The sequence below is a fragment of the Bufo gargarizans genome, chromosome 5 (genome assembly GCF_014858855.1).
Source record: "Bufo gargarizans isolate SCDJY-AF-19 chromosome 5, ASM1485885v1, whole genome shotgun sequence".
Lineage (NCBI taxonomy): Eukaryota > Metazoa > Chordata > Amphibia > Anura > Bufonidae > Bufo > Bufo gargarizans.
The window spans coordinates 155,884,563-155,907,372 of NC_058084.1; the positions used below are offsets into that span (position 1 = coordinate 155,884,563).

Consider the following 22,810-nt stretch of genomic DNA (forward strand, 5'->3'; position numbering starts at 1 on the left):
GATTCGCTAACAGGGATGTTAGCATGTTCCAGAGACTTTTGTAAGTCTTTAGCTGACACTCTAGGATTCTTCTTCAACTCATTGAGCAGTCTGCGCTGTGCTCTTGCAGTCATCTTCACAGGACGGCCACTCCTAAGGAGAGTAGCAGCAGTGCTGAATACTGATGAGCGGGAGGTGCCATATTCGATTTTGCGATATTTCGTGAATATTCGATTGAATATTCGTCTAATATTCTGCAAAATCAAATATTCGTCATTATTCAATTTATGTCGAATAATATGCGATTTAATTTTTCACGTATTGAGATTTTCTTTAAACTGTATAAGGCAACTTTCATATTGGTTAGCTAATATGTGAATTTTACGAATATTCACTGTATTGCTATAACTTTTTTTAGAATAAAACGAATATTCAAAAATACGAAGTTATAACAATATATTGAATAATCGTAAAATACACAATTTAGCTAATATAGTGCTATAATCTTTTTTATAGTCTAATTTTTTGTCTCTTCTGAACTTAATTTTTGTAAAAAAAATACACTATTGAAAAAAAAATACTACAGCACTATATTAGCTAAATTTTAGTCTATACGTGTATATTACGAATATTCACTATATTGCTATAACTTCGATTTTTAGAATAATACAAATATTCAAAAAACGTTATAGCAATATAACGAATATTCATAATATACACATATAGACTGTAATTTAACTAATATAGTGCTGTAGTATTTTTTTTTTTTTAATAGTGTGCATTTTTTCCAAAAATGATGTTCAGAAGAGACAAAAAAATTAGACTATAAAAAAAAGATAATAGCACTATATTAGCTAAATTGCAGTCTATCATTGCAGTGGAAGAGCCTGAAAAAAGTTGGTCCTTAGGCATGTTGATGAGCATGGCAAGTTGCATGCATGGTTGCTTATATGCTGACAAGTATATTGCTAGCACCATGAAAAATTATGACTATGGGATTGTTTTCCTGCTGCTAAAAGTGGGGCAAAATTATTGCATTACCAGAATACGCCATGCACACAGCTTGCTGCAGCTTTCACCTAGTAGACACCAGCATGTCTGACAAGGAGGCTGGAGATGAGTGAATTTCTCAAAATTCGATTCGGACGGTTTTCTGAAATTTCCCAAAAGTTTTGATTTGATCTGAATTTATTTGCTGTGAAAACAGCAATAGCATAACATCTAGCAAGAATGGAATGGAATTCCGCATAAGAGGGAACTGTTCATGCGAAAACGAGAATGTCATATACGTACTGGAGTGCCCATGTGGACTCCAGTACGTGGGTAGAACAATAAGGAAGTTAAAAGTTTGAATACAAGAACATATACGAAATATTAAAAAAGGTCTTATCACTAGGGATGAGCGAACTCGAACTGTATAGTTCGGGTTCGTACCGAATTTTGGGGTGTCCGTGACACGGACCCGAACCCGGACATTTTCGTAAAAGTCCGGGTTCGGGTTCGGTGTTCGTCGCTTTCTTCGCGCTTTTGTGACGCTTTCTTGGCGCTTTTTGAAAGGCTGCAAAGCAGCCAATCAACAAGCGTCATACTACTTGCCCCAAGAGGCCATCACAGCCATGCCTACTATTGGCATGGCTGTGATTGGCCAGAGCACCATGTGACCCAGCCTCTATTTAAGCTGGAGTCACATAGCGCCGCCCGTCACTCTGCTCTGATTAGCGTAGGGAGAGGTTGCGGCTGCGACAGTAGGGCGAAATTAGGCAGATTAACTCCTCCAAAGGACTTGATTAACTGATCGATCTGCAGCTGTGGATCATTGAGCTGCTGATCCTCAATTGCTCACTGTTTTTAGGCTGCACAGACCGTTTGTCAGTCTCATTTTTCTGGGGTGATCGGCGGCCATTTTGTGTCTTGTGGTGCGCCAGCACAAGCTGCGACCAAGTGCATTTAACCCTCAATGGTGTGGTTGTTTTTTGGCTAAAGCCTACATCAGGGTGAAGCTGTCACACCAAGTGCATTTAACCAGCAATAGTCTGTTCATTTTTTGGCCATATACAAAATCAGGGGCAAGCTGCGCCTGTCACCAAGTGCATTTAACCCTCAATGGTGTGGTTGTTTTTTGGCTAAAGCCTACATCAGGGTGAAGCTGTCACACCAAGTGCATTTAACCAGCAATAGTCTGTTCATTTTTTGGCCATATACAAAATCAGGGGCAAGCTGCGCCTGTCACCAAGTGCATTTAACCCTCAATGGTGTGGTTGTTTTTTGGCTAAAGCCTACATCAGGGTGAAGCTGTCACACCAAGTGCATTTAACCAGCAATAGTCTGTTCATTTTTTGGCCATATACAAAATCAGGGGCAAGCTGCGCCTGTCACCAAGTGCATTTAACCCTCAATGGTGTGGTTGTTTTTTGGCTAAAGCCTACATCAGGGTGAAGCTGTCACACCAAGTGCATTTAACCAGCAATAGTCTGTTCATTTTTTGGCCATATCCCAGTCTAATTCTGTCACTAAATCCATACCGGTCACCCAGCGCCTAAATACTAGGCCTCAAATTTATATCCAGCTAAATCTGTCCCTAGTGCTGTAGCTGGGCGAGTTATTTAGTGTCCGTTCAAGCACATTTCTTGTTCTGGGTTGAAATACAATTCCCAATTTAGCAATTTCATAATTTAGTGGTTCCTGCTATATCAGAGCTATTTGAAATCTATCCCAAAAAGGGTATATAATATTGAAGGTGCACATTGGGTCATTCAGAATAACTTCACACACACCCGCTACTGTGTATTTCCAAGTCTAATTCTGTCACTAAACCCATACCTGTCACCCAGCGCCTAAATACTAGGCCTCAAATTTAAATCCCTCTAAATCTCTCGTTACCCACCGCTGTACTGTTGTTGCTGGGCAAGATATTTAGTGTCCGTCAAAGCACATTTTTTGTTCTGGGTTGAAGTACAATTCCCAATTTAGCAATTTCATAATTTAGTGGTTTCTGCTATATCAGAGCTATTTGAAATCTATCCCTAAAAGGGTATATAATATTGAAGGTGCACATAGGGTCATTCAGAATAACTTCACACACACGCTTCTGTGCATTTCCAAGTCTAATTCTGTCACTAAATCCATACCGGTGACCCAGCGCCTAAATACTAGGCCTCAAATTTAAATCCCTCTAAATCTCTCGTTACCCACCACTGTACTGTTGTTGCTGGGCAAGATATTTAGTGTCCGTCAAAGCACATTTTTTGTTCTGGGTTGAAGTACAATTCCCAATTTAGCAATTTCATAATTTAGTGGTTTCTGCTATATCAGAGCTATTTGAAATCTATCCCTAAAAGGGTATATAATATTGAAGGTGCACATAGGGTCATTCAGAATAACTTCACACACACGCTTCTGTGCATTTCCAAGTCTAATTCTGTCACTAAATCCATACCGGTGACCCAGCGCCTAAATACTAGGCCTCAAATTTAAATCCCTCTAAATCTCTCGTTACCCACCGCTGTACTGTTGTTGCTGGGCAAGATATTTAGTGTCCGTCAAAGCACATTTTTTGTTCTGGGTTGAAGTACAATTCCCAATTTAGCAATTTCATAATTTAGTGGTTTCTGCTATATCAGAGCTATTTGAAATCTATCCCTAAAAGGGTATATAATATTGAAGGTGCACATAGGGTCATTCAGAATAACTTCACACACACGCTTCTGTGCATTTCCAAGTCTAATTCTGTCACTAAATCCATACCGGTGACCCAGCGCCTAAATACTAGGCCTCAAATTTAAATCCCTCTAAATCTCTCGTTACCCACCGCTGTACTGTTGTTGCTGGGCAAGATATTTAGTGTCCGTCAAAGCACATTTTTTGTTCTGGGTTGAAGTACAATTCCCAATTTAGCAATTTCATAATTTAGTGGTTCCTGCTATATCAGAGCTATTTGAAATCTATCCCAAAAAGGGTATATAATATTGAAGGTGCACATAGGGTCATTCAGAATAACTTCACACACACGCTTCTGTGCATTTCCAAGTCTAATTCTGTCACTAAATCCATACCGGTGACCCAGCGCCTAAATACTAGGCCTCAAATTTAAATCCCTCTAAATCTCTCGTTACCCACCGCTGTACTGTTGTTGCTGGGCAAGATATTTAGTGTCCGTCAAAGCACATTTTTTGTTCTGGGTTGAAGTACAATTCCCAATTTAGCAATTTCATAATTTAGTGGTTCCTGCTATATCAGAGCTATTTGAAATCTATCCCAAAAAGGGTATATAATATTGAAGGTGCACATTGGGTCATTCAGAATAACTTCACACACACCCGCTACTGTGTATTTCCAAGTCTAATTCTGTCACTAAACCCATACCTGTCACCCAGCGCCTAAATACTAGGCCTCAAATTTAAATCCCTCTAAATCTCTCGTTACCGCTGTACTGTTGTAGCTGGGAAAGTTATTTAGTGCCCGTCAAAGCACATTTTTTGTTCTGGGTTGAAGTACAATTCCCAATTTAGCAATTTCATAATTTAGTGGTTCCTGCTATATCAGAGCTATTTGAAATCTATCCCAAAAAGGGTATATAATATTCAAGGTGCACATTGGGTCATTCAGAATAACTTCACACACACGCTTCTGTGCATTTCCAAGTCTAATTCTGTCACTAAATCCATACCGGTCACCCAGCGCCTAAATACTAGGCCTCAAATTTATATCCCGCTGAATTTGAATACAATACACTGGGCCAAATAATATATTTGTTGTTGTGGTGAACCATAACAATGAGAAAAACATCTAGTAAGGGACGCGGACGTGGACATGGTCGTGGTGGTGTTAGTGGACCCTCTGGTGCTGGGAGAGGACGTGGCCGTTCTGCCACATCCACACGTCCTAGTGTACCAACTACCTCAGGTCCCAGTAGCCGCCAGAATTTACAGCGATATATGGTGGGGCCCAATGCCGTTCTAAGGATGGTAAGGCCTGAGCAGGTACAGGCATTAGTCAATTGGGTGGCCGACAGTGGATCCAGCACGTTCACATTATCTCCCACCCAGTCTTCTGCAGAAAGCGCACAGATGGCGCCTGAAAACCAACCCCATCAGTCTGTCACATCACCCCCATGCATACCAGGGAAACTGTCTCAGCCTCAAGTTATGCAGCAGTCTCTTATGCTGTTTGAAGACTCCGCTGGCAGGGTTTCCCAAGGGCATCCACCTAGCCCTTCCCCAGCGGTGAAAGACATAGAATGCACTGACGCACAACCACTTATGTTTCCTGATGATGAGGACATGGGAATACCACCTCAGCATGTCTCTGATGATGACGAAACACAGGTGCCAACTGCTGCGTCTTTCTGCAGTGTGCAGACTGAACAGGAGGTCAGGGATCAAGACTGGGTGGAAGACGATGCAGGGGACGATGAGGTCCTAGACCCCACATGGAATGAAGGTCGTGCCACTGAGTTTCACAGTTCGGAGGAAGAGGCAGTGGTGAGACCGAGCCAACAGCGTAGCAAAAGAGGGAGCAGTGGGCAAAAGCAGAACACCCGCCGCCAAGAGACTCCGCCTGCTACTGACCGCCGCCATCTGGGACCGAGCACCCCAAAGGCAGCTTCAAGGAGTTCCCTGGCATGGCACTTCTTCAAACAATGTGCTGACGACAAGACCCGAGTGGTTTGCACGCTGTGCCATCAGAGCCTGAAGCGAGGCATTAACGTTCAGGCACCAGGCACCTGCAAAGCATGAACTGCAGTGGAGTAAACACCTTAAAACCAAGGAAGTCACTCAGGCTCCCCCTGCTACCTCTTCTGCTGCTGCCGCCTCGGCCTATTCTGCTGCTGCCGCCTCGGCCTCTTCCTCCGCCTCTGGAGGAACGTTGGCACCTGCCGCCCAGCAAACAGGGGATGTACCACCAACACCACCACCACCACCTCCGTCACCAAGCGTCTCAACCATGTCACACGCCAGCGTTCAGCTCTCCATCTCACAAACATTTGATAGAAAGCGTAAATTCCCACCTAGCCACCCTCGATCCCTGGCCCTGAATGCCAGCATTTCTAAACTACTGGCCTATGAAATGCTGTCATTTAGGCTGGTGGACACAGACAGCTTCAAACAGCTCATGTCGCTTGCTGTCCCACAGTATGTTGTTCCCAGCCGGCACTACTTCTCCAAGAGAGCCGTGCCTTCCCTGCACAACCAAGTATCCGATAAAATCAAGTGTGCACTGCGCAACGCCATCTGTAGCAAGGTCCACCTAACCACAGATACGTGGACCAGTAAGCACGGCCAGGGACGCTATATCTCCCTAACTGCACACTGGGTAAATGTAGTGGCAGCTGGGCCCCAGGCGGAGAGCTGTTTGGCGCACGTCCTGCCGCCACCAAGGATCGCAGGGCAACATTCTTTGCCTCCTGTTGCCACCTCCTCCTTCTCGGCTTCCTCCTCCTCTTCTTCCACCTGCTCATCCAGTCAGCCACACACCTTCACCACCAACTTCAGCACAGCCCGGGGTAAACGTCAGCAGGCCATTCTGAAACTCATATGTTTGGGGGACAGGCCCCACACCGCACAGGAGTTGTGGCGGGGTATTGAACAACAGACCGACGAGTGGTTGCTGCCGGTGAGCCTCAAGCCCGGCCTGGTGGTGTGTGATAATGGGCGAAATCTCGTTGCAGCTCTGGGACTAGCCAATTTGACGCACATCCCTTGCTTGGCGCATGTGCTGAATTTGGTGGTGCAGAAGTTCATTCACAACTACCCCGACATGTCAGAGCTGCTGCATAAAGTGCGGGCCGTCTGTTCGCGCTTCCGGCGTTCACATCCTGCCGCTGCTCGCCTGTCTGCGCTACAGCGTAACTTCGGCCTTCCCGCTCACCGCCTCATATGCGACGTGCCCACCAGGTGGAACTCCACCTTGCACATGCTGGACAGACTGTGCGAGCAGCAGCAGGCCATAGTGGAGTTTCAGCTGCAGCACGCACGGGTCAGTCGCACTACAGAACAGCACCACTTCACCACCAATGACTGGGCCTCCATGCGAGACCTGTGTGCCCTGTTGCGCTGTTTCGAGTACTCCACCAACATGGCCAGTGGCGATGACACCGTTATCAGCGTTACAATACCACTTCTATGTCTCCTTGAGAAAACACTTAGGGCGATGATGGAACAGGAGGTGGCCCAGGAGGAGGAGGAGGAGGATGAGGAAGAGGGGTCATTTTTAGCACTTTCAGGCCAGTCTCTTCGAAGTGACTCAGAGGGAGGTTTTTTGCAACAGCAGAGGCCAGGTACAAATGTGGCCAGCCAGGGCCCACTACTGGAGGACGAGGAGGACGAGGATGAGGAGGAGGTGGAGGAGGATGAGGATGAAGCATGGTCACAGCGGGGTGGCACCCAACGCAGCTCGGGTCCATCACTGGTGCGTGGCTGGGGGGAAAGGCAGGACGATGACGATACGCCTCCCACAGAGGACAGCTTGTCCTTACCCCTGGGCAGCCTGGCACACATGAGCGACTACATGCTGCAGTGCCTGCGCAACGACAGCAGAGTTGCCCACATTTTAACCTGTGCGGACTACTGGGTTGCCACCCTGCTGGATCCACGCTACAAAGACAATGTGCCCACCTTACTTCCTGCACTGGAGCGTGATAGGAAGATGCGCGAGTACAAGCGCACGTTGGTAGACGCGCTACTGAGAGCATTCCCAAATGTCACAGGGGAACAAGTGGAAGCCCAAGGCCAAGGCAGAGGAGGAGCAAGAGGTCGCCAAGGCAGCTGTGTCACGGCCAGCTCCTCTGAGGGCAGGGTTAGCATGGCAGAGATGTGGAAAACTTTTGTCAACACGCCACAGCTAACTGCACCACCACCTGATACGCAACGTGTTAGCAGGAGGCAACATTTCACTAACATGGTGGAACAGTACGTGTGCACACCCCTCCACGTACTGACTGATGGTTCGGCCCCATTCAACTTCTGGGTCTCTAAATTGTCCACGTGGCCAGAGCTAGCCTTTTATGCCTTGGAGGTGCTGGCCTGCCCGGCAGCCAGCGTTTTGTCTGAACGTGTATTCAGCACGGCAGGGGGCGTCATTACAGACAAACGCAGCCGCCTGTCTACAGCCAATGTGGACAAGCTGACGTTCATAAAAATGAACCAGGCATGGATCCCACAGGACCTGTCCGTCCCTTGTCCAGATTAGACATTAACTACCTCCCCATAACCATATATTATTGGACTCCAGGGCACTTCCTCATTCAATCCTATTTTTATTTTCATTTTACCATTATATTGCGATGCTACCCAAAGTTGAATGAACCTCTCCTCTGCCTGTGTGCTAGGCCTAAATATATGCCAATGGACTGTTGCAGTGGTGGCTGACATGAAGCCTGATTCTCTGCTATGACATGCAGACTAATTCTCTGCTGACATGAAGCCAGATTGTCTGTTACGGGACCTCTCTCCTCTGCCTGGGTGCTGGGCCTAAATTTATGACAATGGACTGTTGCAGTGGTGGCTGACGTGAAGCCTGATTCTCTGCTATGACATGCAGACTGATTCTCTGCTGACATGAAGCCAGATCGTCTGTTACGGGACCTCTCTGCTCTGCCTGTGTGCTAGGCCTAAATATATGCCAATGGACTGTTGCAGTGGTGGGTGACGTGAAGCCTCATTCTCTGCTATGACATGCAGACTGATTCTCTGCTGACATGAAGCCAGATTGTCTGTTACGGGACCTCTCTGCTCTGCCTGTGTGCTAGGCCTAAATATATGCCAATGGACTGTTGCAGTGGTGGGTGACGTGAAGCCTCATTCTCTGCTATGACATGCAGACTGATTCTCTGCTGTCATGAAGCCAGATTGTCTGTTACGGGACCTCTCTGCTCTGCCTGTGTGCTAGGCCTAAATATATGCCAATGGACTGTTGCAGTGGTGGGTGACGTGAAGCCTCATTCTCTGCTATGACATGCAGACTGATTCTCTGCTGACATGAAGCCAGATTGTCTGTTACGGGACCTCTCTGCTCTGCCTGTGTGCTAGGCCTAAATATATGCCAATGGACTGTTGCAGTGGTGGGTGACGTGAAGCCTCATTCTCTGCTATGACATGCAGACTGATTCTCTGCTGTCATGAAGCCAGATTGTCTGTTACGGGACCTCTCTGCTCTGCCTGTGTGCTAGGCCTAAATATATGCCAATGGACTGTTGCAGTGGTGGGTGACGTGAAGCCTCATTCTCTGCTATGACATGCAGACTAATTCTCTGCTGACATGAAGACAGATTCTCTGTTACGGGACCTCTCTCCTCTGCCTGTGTGTGTGCTGGGCCTAAATATATGCCAATGGACTGTTGCAGTGGTGGCTGACGTGAAGCCTCATTCTCTGCTATGACATGCAGACTGATTCTCTGCTGACATGAAGCCAGATTCTCTGTTACGGGACCTCTCTCCTCTGCCTGTGTGCTAGGCCTAAATATATGCCAATGGACTGTTGCAGTGGTGGCTGACGTGAAGCCTCATTCTCTGCTATGACATGCAGACTAATTCTCTGCTGACATGAAGCCAGATTGTCTGTTACGGGACCTCTCTCCTCTGCCTGGGTGCTGGGCCTAAATTTATGACAATGGACTGTTGCAGTGGTGGCTGACGTGAAGCCTGATTCTCTGCTATGACATGCAGACTGATTCTCTGCTGACATGAAGCCAGATCGTCTGTTACGGGACCTCTCTGCTCTGCCTGTGTGCTAGGCCTAAATATATGCCAATGGACTGTTGCAGTGGTGGGTGACGTGAAGCCTCATTCTCTGCTATGACATGCAGACTGATTCTCTGCTGACATGAAGCCAGATTGTCTGTTACGGGACCTCTCTGCTCTGCCTGTGTGCTAGGCCTAAATATATGCCAATGGACTGTTGCAGTGGTGGGTGACGTGAAGCCTCATTCTCTGCTATGACATGCAGACTGATTCTCTGCTGTCATGAAGCCAGATTGTCTGTTACGGGACCTCTCTGCTCTGCCTGTGTGCTAGGCCTAAATATATGCCAATGGACTGTTGCAGTGGTGGGTGACGTGAAGCCTCATTCTCTGCTATGACATGCAGACTGATTCTCTGCTGACATGAAGCCAGATTGTCTGTTACGGGACCTCTCTGCTCTGCCTGTGTGCTAGGCCTAAATATATGCCAATGGACTGTTGCAGTGGTGGGTGACGTGAAGCCTCATTCTCTGCTATGACATGCAGACTGATTCTCTGCTGTCATGAAGCCAGATTGTCTGTTACGGGACCTCTCTGCTCTGCCTGTGTGCTAGGCCTAAATATATGCCAATGGACTGTTGCAGTGGTGGGTGACGTGAAGCCTCATTCTCTGCTATGACATGCAGACTAATTCTCTGCTGACATGAAGACAGATTCTCTGTTACGGGACCTCTCTCCTCTGCCTGTGTGTGTGCTGGGCCTAAATATATGCCAATGGACTGTTGCAGTGGTGGCTGACGTGAAGCCTCATTCTCTGCTATGACATGCAGACTAATTCTCTGCTGACATGAAGCCAGATTCTCTGTTACGGGACCTCTCTCCTCTGCCTGTGTGCTAGGCCTAAATATATGCCAATGGACTGTTGCAGTGGTGGCTGACGTGAAGCCTCATTCTCTGCTATGACATGCAGACTAATTCTCTGCTGACATGAAGACAGATTCTCTGTTACGGGACCTCTCTCCTCTGCCTGGGTGCCGGGGCCTAAATATCTGAGAATGGACTGTTCCAGTGGTGGGTGACGGGAAGCCAGATTCTCTGCTATGGAACCTCTCTCCAATTGATTTTGGTTAATTTTTATTTATTTAATTTTTATTTTAATTAATTTCCCTATCCACATTTGTTTGCAGGGGATTTACCTACATGTTGCTGCCTTTTGCAGCCCTCTAGCCCTTTCCTGGGCTGTTTTACAGCCGTTTTAGTGCCGAAAAGTTCGGGTCCCCATTGACTTCAATGGGGTTCGGGTTCGGGACGAAGTTCGGATCGGGTTCGGATCCCGAACCCGAACATTTCCGGGATGTTCGGCCGAACTTCTCGAACCCGAACATCCAGGTGTTCGCTCAACTCTACTTATCACCCATAGCGTATCAGCCCATTTCAAACTTGCGCATGGGAAAAATCCGCGGGGTTTGAAATTTGTTGGAGTTGAGACTGTTAGACCACATTGGCGAGGAGGGGATTCACTGGCACAAATAAACAAAAAAGAGGTCGAGTGGATCTACCAGCTAGGGACTCTGCAGCCAGGTGGTTTAAATATTGAATTTGATCTGAAACCGTGTCTATTGTAACCTTTACCTGGTTGCGCTATTTGATTCTTCTCCATCTCGCCTCTTGAGGACCTTCGAGTGACGTCAAGGGGCTGGACTGCCCTGATAGGGCGGCGTCATGGTGTGACGTGGTTGGAGGTAATAAGGGACGCGGGATTGGGCAGACTCGAATGACGCTCTAAGAGAAGGTGGAGTGAAATGATGGGATTATGGATATTGATAGATGAAAAAGACATTAGGAGATGACGAACAAGGTTATGAGATGTGAGAATAATGTATAACAACTTTTGGAAAATGTGTGTTGTTTAAAAAAAATGTAGCTATTAGTAGGAACTGTTGTATTAGATAAATGTGGTCATGGATTATGATTAGGCTGACTATAATGATACTGTGACATAAGAGAAGAGTGGTCATGATTTATGATCAGGTTGATGATAACAATTATGATGAAAATAATGCTGTTTTAAAAATATATAATGTAAAAGTTTGCTGTGTAATTCCCGGATACGATCCGGTTAAACATTGAATGTAACGAGGCAGCTGGGCTATTTAAAGAGCCCGATTGCGCATATGCGCAGTTCGCCCCTGAAGAAGCGAGGCAGCGAAACCCGGGTCGGGCAGGAACGAGACGATCATAAGTGATATTACCATATGCTTTTTGTTGAACAACTCTTGTGAGTAGATTAAAACCTTTTAAAACCATCTGACAAAGGGTACTTCACTATTTTGCCTATCCTTTTGAACCTCATAGAGGCTATTGTGTGTGGAAGACCGGACCCTGCTGGGGTGATAAAGAAAAGGCTTGTGGAGCCCAATGCCATCCATCAGTGACCGGGGAATCTAGTCTAAAGCAGCGCGGTTCCAAATTTTCTATTAAAATGTCTTAATAAACTTGGGAATTCATTTTTCCTTTGATGCTAGCAATCCGTCCAGGCTAAGGACCAACAAAAAAGTTGGTCCTTAGGCATGTTGATGAGCATGGCAAGTTGCATGCATGGTTGCTTATATGCTGACAAGTATATTGCTAGCACCATGAAAAATTATGACTATGGGATTGTTTTCCTGCTGCTAAAAGTGGGGCAAAATTATTGCATTACCAGAATACGCCATGCACACAGCTTGCTGCAGCTTTCACCTAGTAGACACCAGCATGTCTGACAAGGAGGCTGGAGATGAGTGAATTTCTCAAAATTCGATTCGGACGGTTTTCTGAAATTTCCCAAAAGTTTTGATTTGATCTGAATTTATTTGCTGTGAATCGCGTTAAAAACTACTATTTCCTGGCTGCAGAGAGCCTGTATAGTGGTGTAGAACACTGTGACTTGCAGTAACATGCATACTGAGTCTGCTGTGGTAGTGAAACAATACTGTGAGTCAGTATGACACGCACATGATAAGTGTCGCTCTTAGAATCACTGCACACTTCACTTATTTTGGCAGTTTCGGGGAAAAAATGGACCAAATAACTCAAGTGTGAACTCGGCCTTACAGGACGATGTTAGCGCCAGTTATAACGAATCGTGCAGAGTCCCAAGATCCTACTGTACCGTGAAAGAGCACACTGCTTTTACATTGTTGTCAGCCAATTCCACATAGATGTCTACAGAACCTGTTCTATTTAACGCTTATACAAATAGTGAGTGGAGAGGGTGTCAGCAGTAAGTTTGAGTCAACGGCACTGATTATTTTGCCCTTCCTCTGATCCATCAGAACAATAACCCCCCAAAAAACGGATTCTGTCTGTTGAGCATATGCCTTTACTAGGACAGCATTTGGTCAGTAATCAATCAGCACTGGAGTGGATCTAAAACAGAGATGACAAAAAGGCAAAATAGTGGTCCAGTCATGGAGTGAGGACGGTGGGAGAACAGCTTTAGAAGTCAACTGAGTGGCCCATATTAGTATTGAGGTAGCAGCAGCATGAGGAGACCACAGAATTGCCCAGTGAGATAGTAAGAATGTGGCAGCAGCATGAGACCACAGAGTCATCTATTTACATAATGTTGAGGTGGCAGCAGCATGAGGAAGCCACGTAGTGGCCAAGTGACATAGTGTTGAGTTAGCAGCAGCATGAGGAGGCCACAGACTAGCAAGGTGACATAGTGTAGAGGTTTCAACAGCAGCATTAGGAGGCCACAGGGTGGCCCAGTGAGATAGTGTTAAGTTAGCAGCAACTTGAGGAGATCACAGAGTGGCAAGGTGACATAGTGTGGAGATGGCAGCAGCATGAGTAGACCAGAGAGTGGCACAATGATAGAGTATGAATGTGGCAGCAGCAGCATTAAGAGACCACAGACTGGTCCAGAGACAGAGTTGTGAGTTGACATCAGCATGAGGAGACCACAGAGTGGCAAGGTGACATAGTGTGAAAGTGGCAGCAGCATGAGGAGACCACAGAGTGGCCCATAGACAGAGTTATGACTTGGCAGCAGCATGAGGAGACCACAGAGTGACATAGTGTGGAGGCGGCAACAGCAGCATGAGGAGACCTGGGTGAGGTGGAAGCAGCATCAGGAGACCACAGAGATACCCCGTGACAGAGTGGGGAGGTGGTTGGCAGTAACAGTACCCGCTGACGATGGTGGGTGTAAGAAGGAGCACTTTGCATCAGATGTGTGGCATCAGGTGGTTTGCAGCATCAGATTAGTAGCTGAGGCAGGTAGCCAGAAGAAACCAGTCTCTTTTGTCAAGGTTTGGGTGAAGCAGCATAGATGATCTATTCTGATGCATCAGGCATTGGTGGATGAAAATACTGGCTGATCCATTCCTGATTCATCTGACAAAGGTCAGTCTCTCCACATTTTAGGTGGGCAGGCAAGTTCTCATTGGGGAAACTATGGACCCGGCCGCAATAAACACTCGCTCTGATGCCACACTACTGGCCGGACAGCTTTTCCCTGTAGTCAAGCAAATCTTGAATGTGGGGTGTCAGGGTGTTGTCCAAGTATGCCACCACCTGCTGGTTCAGGTTCTGTTCCATAACTAGCTACTGCTGCTGCTCCTGCTGGTGAGAAGTTTCTTCAGTAGGCGGGTGAAGAAAGCTGCTCATCAGCGACTCTAGACTCAAGTTGCTCCATCTCCACTGCAAACTGCCACGGTGTGTATGGGTCCTCTGCCTCCTCTTCCTAATCTCCTTCTTGCTCCTCTGGCTGCTTCTGCTCCTCCTCTCCTGTCACCCGTGTAGAAAGGCCACCCATTTCGCTAGTGATGAGCCGCATAGGCAATATTAGTTTTTGTGATATTTCGCTAATTTTTCGCATAATATACGCAATAAATTTGCGAATTCTAGAATTTGTAATCTTTAGTCATTATTTTTGCGACTGTGCAAATCGGCACAAATGATGCACATATTTTTGGGCGCAATACATGCAGCTTCACATGTTATCAGGTCTGAGTAGATATTACTGATTGATGCACTAAGTATTGTTGTGACATCACAGCACTATGTCTGTAGCATGTATTTATAGACAGCAGAGAAACAGTAATTCCTATCACACTACCTAACACCTTGCACTGGAACCTATCAGCTACACTATATCACTATCTAACCTACACTGACTATCTCCCACTAACTATCTGTATTATATATATGAGGTAACTAACTATCTAATGTAATTGGATAAGGAATAGGATCCAGATGAAAGCACAGAGCACAGCAATGTCACTGCTCTCTCTCTCAGAACTGCAAAAAGCTGCAGAAAATGGCTGCTGGGGAGTTTCCTATATAGTAAGGGGTAGGCAACTTTCCTATTGGTTGCTAGGGATGTTGCTAAGCTTTGACAAAGATATTGCAGCATTCTAATTGGCCCACAAGCAGGAAGGGAGGTTACTGATGGAAAAAAAAATCTAGAATATTCGCAATTACGAATATATAGAACTAATATTCGCAAATTCTTGAAGTGGCGATATTCACAATAAAAATTTGCAATTTTTTGTTCACTTTGCCCTAAAAAGTGTAATATTGAATGATCAAAACATCATACACTACTCACAAAAAGTTAGGGGGTATTTGGCTTTCGGGTGAAATTTATGGAAAACATAAAAAGTTAATGCTACAGTGATATTATATCATGAAAGTAGTACATTTACGTAGGAGAATGCAATAGTGATTTTCTCACCTCAAGCAATTTATTGAAACAAAAGCCAACAACAGTGGTGGGTATACCCCCACAAAATATGTCAGTCTCTCAAAAACTTGTCATGTGACTTTGAGCATCATTTACAGCTTGACAACGATGTCTCATGCTGTTCACAAGTCGACTTAGGCTACGTTCACACTGGCGTTTTGGATTTCCGTATGTAAGATCCGTTCAGGGATCTCATAAGCGGTCCAAAACGGATCAGTTTGGTCCTAATGCATTCTGAATGGAAAAGGATCTGTTCAGAATGCATCAGTTTGCCTCAGTTTTGCAGCGTTTTGGTGTCCGTCTGATGAAACTGAGCCAAAAGGATCCGTTCTGACACACAATGTAAGTTAATGAGGACGGATCCGTTTTGTATGACACAATAGAAAACGGATCCGTCCTCCATTGACTTTCAATGGTGTTCAAGACGGATCCATCTTGGCTATGTCAAAGATAATACAAACTGATCTGTTCTGAACAGATGCAGACGGTTGTATTATCTGAACAGATACGTCTGTGCAGATCCATGACGGATCCGCACTAAACACGAGTGTGAAAGTAGCCTTATTGTCTGCTGAGGTATGGCATCCCACTCTTCTTGAAGGGTGACCCTCAGGTCATTGAGGTTCTGGGCTACAGAGTTACAAGCCTCTACATGGCGACCCAGCTGATGGGATTCAGGTCTGGAGAAAGTGCAGGCCACGCCATTTGACGTACCCCAGTCTCCAGCAGCCGTTCCCAAAAGAATCGACCTCAATGACCTGGCGCGTTGTCGTCCATGAAGATAAAATTAGGCCTGTGTTGTTCATGCAGAGGCACAATGACTGGATTAATGATGTTATTTAGGTAGTATGGGCTTATCACTGTACCATTAAAGTGTAGGGCAGTTCTATATTGGCTAGACACACCTGCCCACACTGTAACACCACTACCAGGCTCGTTTGGTGACTACAGTGGCTGATGTCTCCAGCATGGTTGGCGGCCATCATTTCTGATCAGCGTGTTTCATCACTGAACAGCACTGAGGCTTCCTGGTCCCTCGTCCAGCGTAGATGCTCCCTGGCCCATGCAAAACAATGACATCTGTGCCTGGTGGTGTGGTCAGGTGTCCTTGCAGGTCTTCCAGCATGCAGACCACCCTGATGTAAACGATTTTGAATGTTCTGACATGACACTTTGGTGCATCTCACCTTCTTTAAAGGTGCCTAGTGTTGTGTGGCATTTATAATCCGGTTCCGCAGGCATTGTTTACCTACATGGTTAGGTTTCTAGAAGCAGTTTTGAAAGCCAAAATCAGGGGGGGATCATAACAGGAGAGAAAGTATTAAGGACATATACAACTTCTCTTTTTGAATCCACTCCTGGTTTTGGTTTCCAAAATTGCATCAGGAAACCTGATCATGTTGCTGTACCCTATGAACCATCTTATCTACAGTAAATCCCCTATCTTATGGCCCAGCTCTATAACTTCTAGGGAAAGTAAACGGGAGCAATTAGTAATATTGGTAATATGCAAAACTGACTTAGCAGATCCACTACTTTTTTTTATCAAAATTCGACTTCAATATGGATGTATATTCAAACAGTTCACACAGTTTGTCATTTTGTAAAATGAGCAAAATTATTAAATTTTGCTTGAGGGCAAACAATTTTTATACTTCTAATGCTAGATTTAGTAGACACTGTATTGTGTCTATCAAGCTGACTGTGATTGTCAAAAGCATAGAATATTCAATCAGCATTTAAATGAAGCTGCCGTGTACAAAATAAATAGCTTTTATGTGAAAATAGTATAGTCAATGTTTTCTATTTTTTTTTTCATTTTCAAACATTTTGATTATGACACTTGAGAATATGAATATGCAAATTATATATGCAGTGCAGTCCAAATATTTGAGGCCACATTGGAAATCTGTGGTGTTTGGTTTCTTTTATTTAAACCTGCAGATAAACATGCCGTTTTATAATGTTGAAAAGCCTAAATCAACAAATAAGCTATACAGAGATGTAATTGCATAGACTGACATATGTTGTCCTTTGTCTCGCATTGTAAAAAATAAAATACCATGCTGCATACAATACAAAATGTTCTGAAAAAAATGTTCACTTTAAAACTACGGATAACTGAGTGCCACAATATTATTTAACTTCTGTACAGTACACGTTTTAACTGTATCCTTCCTTATGGAACAGTGCAGCCCACTTTACAGCAAATAAAAAAGGATGCATACTGGAACAGTGTATGCCAAAAGGACACTGTGTAGGTATGCACTGGGTGCTTGTGGCCCAATGAATACATTCAGCCTATGCGATGGGTGTTTTCCTGGCTCATACGCTAAACGTATACGGAAATGAATATGTGAAAAAAGCCTTAGAGCAATTGTTCACCTCTTATAACTGTGCTAATGTCTCAGTCTTTTTAAGAAGCACACACTAAACAGTTTTGTGATCGATAGAATAGTTTCAAAACAAATCAAAAGTGAGCAGAAAACAGAACCCCAATAAATATTTCAGTACTATAACCAGAAGACGCACAAGCATACAGATGCAGTAACTGTTTGTAGCTTCCAAAAAAACACATATCACATTCTGTTTGATCGTTACACATCTGTAACAATGCTAGTTGTCACAAGACCACAGATCTGGACTTTACTTACAGCAGTCACCTTTCCCAAGTGCTAATAGTATCTCTTGGTACTCCGATACCCCCAGTACTACTAAACCACACAACAACCAAGTGGTCAGAGTCAGCATATATGAAGCATGTATCAACACTGTCAGTCAAACATGTACTGAAATAGACTCACTGAGAGGTGACAAGAATGAATGATGATGTCCATGGGTGTGAAGAGGGTGTAAGTCCAGAAATTTTGTTGATGGAACATTATATGATATACAGGTTGACAAAGGATGAAGGACAGTGAAAAGAAGAAAAAAAAAAAAGATGCACTGAACTGACCCTGGTTTGAAATACAACCCAGCAAGAGAGCCAAGACAAACCAAAACCAACAGAACAAAACCAAACAGACAATACAAGAATCACAGGCAAATAATAAACAACTAACTTCGATACTGCCAGCAATGAAAGGTCGGGGAACCACAGGTCCCTGTATAAACTGGCACAACACATCATATTATAACAAGATACTGTAAATCTGGAAACAAATTCATAGAGCATGTGTTATCTCCAGCAACCAGAGAAGCAAAAGACCTTTTCAAGACTAAGGCTGGGTTCACACGGGCATGACGGATTGGCTCAGGATGCGTTCAGGGTGCGTTAAGTGAAACTCGCACCATTTTGCAAGCAAGTTCAGTCAGTTTTGTCTGCGATTGCGTTCAGTTGCTCAGTTTTTTTTGCGCGGGTGCAATGCGTTTTGATGCGTTTTTCACGCAGCCTCATTCACTTCTATGGGGCCAGGGCTGAGTGAAAAACGCAGAATATAGAACATGCTGCGATTTTCACGCAACGCAGAACTGATGCGTGAAAAACAACGCTCATGTACACAGACCCATTGAAATGAATGGGTCAGGATTCAGTGCGGGTGCAATGCGTTCACCCCTCGCATTGCACCCGCGCGGAAATCTCACCCTTGTGAAAGGGGCCTAAGCAATCAATTGCATATCAACTTCCCCAAACCATTTTAGTACACAGGTGAGGAAGAGGCAGCAGGGAAATACCCTTTGCTCTTAACATCACTATATGCTGAAAAATAGTGCCTACATTAATCAGATTGTGTCATATATATGATGCACAGACTGCCAGAGATGTGCCTAATTTATTTATCTTACTTAATTTCAGGAAGATCAATACTGGCCTAAGAGAAGCCAGTCTTGATAAATCTCCCCCATAGTATCAAACCTTCTTTCTCTTTGGGCTCTATTTATCTGTCTATAATGTGTCTTCTCTGCTGTTTGGGGGCACCAATTGATGGTTGCTGTGGCCCACTGCTATGTTGTTTTGCTTAGTTTTATTGTATTAGTGTTGGTGTGCCGTTAGCCATATGGTTTAATCCCATGCAGACCTTTGAGTACATGTGCGTCAGAAGTCCAGCATTTAAACATGTTGTCCTCCCAGAAGTTGCCAAAGAATTGTATCAATTAGTGATGAGCGAAGTTAGGAAAAATTTGATTCAGCTTTCACATAGGCACTCAATATTTGATAATTTAACCCAATACAAAGTGCATTCCTTTGTATGTAGTGGGCGCAATGACAGGGAAAGGATATCATGCCTCCACCCATCATTGAACCCCTCAGATGCCACGTACAGTACATTGCTGATCGCGGCATCTGAGATTAAAATTAAGGGGTTAATCTGGTTAAAAAATAATAATACATACATACTTACCTTATCCATTTGCACGCGATGATGCCGTCGCGGCCATTTTGATTGAATATACTGCGTGACCTTCAATCACGACCACCAGTTTCGTCAGACGGACACCAAAACGCTGCAAGCAGTGTCTTAGTGTCCACCTCCAAAGCAGAATGGGGACGGAACGGATTCTGAACGGACCCTTATCCATTCAGAATGCATTAATGGCAAAACTGATCCGTTTTGGACCGCTTGTGAGAGCCCTGAACGGATCTCACAAATGGAAACCAAAACGCCAGTGTGAAAGTAGCCTAAAACAAATGTCGGGCAAATGAAGTAATTGCCATGGCCTTAGTGGTAACAGTACACTAGTAGAAGTTATTACATTTTGTCGGCAGTATTTTGGAGAATTACTAACAGCACATTTTTATCATTTATATCAAGGTAAAGCCCTATCAAACTATGTTTTAGATGCTTTTTGAGCTTCATTTCAGATTTAATAATAGCAAGCACTATTATTTCATTGCAAAAGATTGGTGTGAATTAAGCTAGGCAAGATGTAATGTAAGGAAGAGAGAAGTGCAAAACAAGTCTAGGAAGATGCAAAACTTCTGCCCACCTCATCTAGTTATAAACTACATTTTAGACCACTTTAATAAATCTGCTCAGTTGCCTATAAAGCATTTTTAATATTTAAAATGTTATCAGGTAAATAATATTTTATTTTAATTCACATAAAAAATACAAAAAACATGGCAAAGCTATATAAATAAGGTAACAAACTATATTTGTGTTCTTTGGGTATAACAAGTACCCATTGAATTTTCCATTATGCGTGTTTTTTAATTGAAGAGAAAATTGTTAAGGCTCCCAATCAATTTGCTGAAGCACTCAAGTGATTTTCATGCATTAGTTTGCAAACACAGTACTGTATCTGTCAATCCAATGATTCAATACATTTTATTCACGGATTGCAAATTATTATTATTATTTTTTTACATTTCACATTGTCCAAAAGTAATGTATAATTGCAGCATTCATACTACTTTACCAGGTAAATCCATATTTTCGATTAGCTCATTTTAATTACTTCTTTGAATGTGTTAAGTGTTTTGGCACCTCTCTAATTATATATATTGTGTTCAGTTTATTCCATTCAGTGGAAATGGTACTAACATATTATTTTTCCTTAGCCTGTACACACCATAACTGCAATAGATAAGGATGAACCTAAGCTCAGCCATGTATTCTCTTTTACTCAACACCTTGAGGAATCAACCATTGCAAATTTTACTATTACAGACAATGAAGGTAATTTTCTTCACCTACTACTTTGTATGTAACTGTTGTTTTTCCAGTCTGCATTATGGAGATGAGCACACTAATTCTCTCAGTTTAAAAGGTTCACTGCATATACATCATTTCATGTGATTGGAGGTCTGCGAACAGTTGACTGAATTGCTATTGACTTAAAGAGGATTTGTCACCTCTTCGGACATGTTTGAATGAATGAATATTTGGATTCCCCATGAAACGACAATTACGGATCAGTTATTTTTATGACTTCTGATGTTGTGCCATTTTTCTATTATTACAGCTAGAACTTTATGAATAAAGGTCCACCTGGGTGTTACCAGTTGGGGGTGTGTCACTACAAAGTGTTGCCAATATTAGACTATTCAGGGACACACCCCTTACTGGGAAAACCCAGTTGTATATTTTATTTATAAATGTGTAGCAAGAATAATAGAGAAACAAAAGTTCGGATCCAAGTTTTAACCACTTAAGGACCACATGTTTATACCCCCCTAATAACCAGGCCATTTTTTATAAATCGTCACTCCACAACTTTAGCGGTTTATTGCTCGGTCATGCAACTTACCACCCAAATGAATTTTACCTCCTTTTCTTCTCACTAATAGAGCTTTCATTTGGTGGTATTTCATTGCTGCTTACATTTTTTGTTATTAATCAAAATTCAGTTGTAAAATTTTGCAAAAAAACAACATCCATATATAAATTTTTCGCTAAATTTATTGTTCTACATGTCTTTGATAAAAAAAAAATGTTTGGGTAAAAAAAAAATGGTTTGGGTAAAAGTTATAGCGTTTACAAAATATGGTACAAAATTGTGAATTTCCGCTTTTTGAAGCAGCTCTGACTTTTTGAGCACCTGTCATGATTCCTGAGGTTCTACAATGCCCAGACAGTACAAACACCCAACAAATGACCCCATTTCGGAAAGTAGACACCCTAAGGTATTCACTGATGGGCATAGTGAGTTCATAGAACTTTTTATTTATTGTCACAAGTTAGCGGAAAATGATGATTTTTTTATTTTTATTTTAATTTTTTCTTACAAAGTCTCATATTCCACTAACTTGTGACAAAAAATAAAAACTTCCATAAACTCACTATGCCCATCACAAAATACCTTGGGGTGTTTTCTTTCCAAAATGGGGTCACTTGTGGGGTAGTTTTACCGCCCTGGCATTTTAGGGGCCCAGATGCGTGAGAAGAAGTTTGAAATCAAAATCTGTAAAAAATGACCGGTGAAATCCGAAAGGTGCTCTTTGGAATGTGTGCCCCTTTGCCCACCTAGGATGCAAAAAAAGTGTCACACATGTGGTATCGTCGTACTCAGGAGAAGTTGGGGAATGTCTTTTGGAGTGTCATTTTACATATACCCATGCTGGGTGAGAGAAATATCTTGGCAAAAGACAACATTTCCCATTTTTTTATTCAAAGTTGGCATTTGACCAAGATATTTATCTCACCCAGCATGGATATATGTAAAATGACACCCCAAAACACATTCCCCAACTTCTCCTGAGTACGACGATATCACATGTGTGACACTTTTTTGCAGCCAAGGTGGGCATAGGGGCACACATTCCAAAGAGCACCTTTCGGATTTCACAGGCCATTTTTTACACATTTTGATTGCAAACTACTTCTCACGCATATGGGCCCCTAAAATGCCAGGGCAGTATAACTACCCCACAAGTGACCCCATTTTGGAAAGAAGACACCCCAAGGTATTTCATAATGGGCATAGTGAGTTCATGGAAGTTTTTATTTTTTGTCACAAGTTAGTGGAATATGAGACTTTGT

The 22,810-nt window shown here is 43.7% G+C and overlaps 1 protein-coding gene across 1 annotated transcript in view; it reads left to right on the plus strand.

The window, feature by feature from the left end:
• The window catches only part of LOC122938205 (cadherin-19-like), a 357,445-nt gene that overhangs the window by 299,811 nt on the left and 34,824 nt on the right, over nt 1–22,810 (plus strand). Inside the window, exon 10 of the mRNA XM_044293570.1 lies at nt 20,890–21,007. Within this exon, the coding sequence (XP_044149505.1) occupies nt 20,890–21,007 (118 nt within the window). The remainder of the gene's footprint in view (nt 1–20,889; nt 21,008–22,810) is intronic.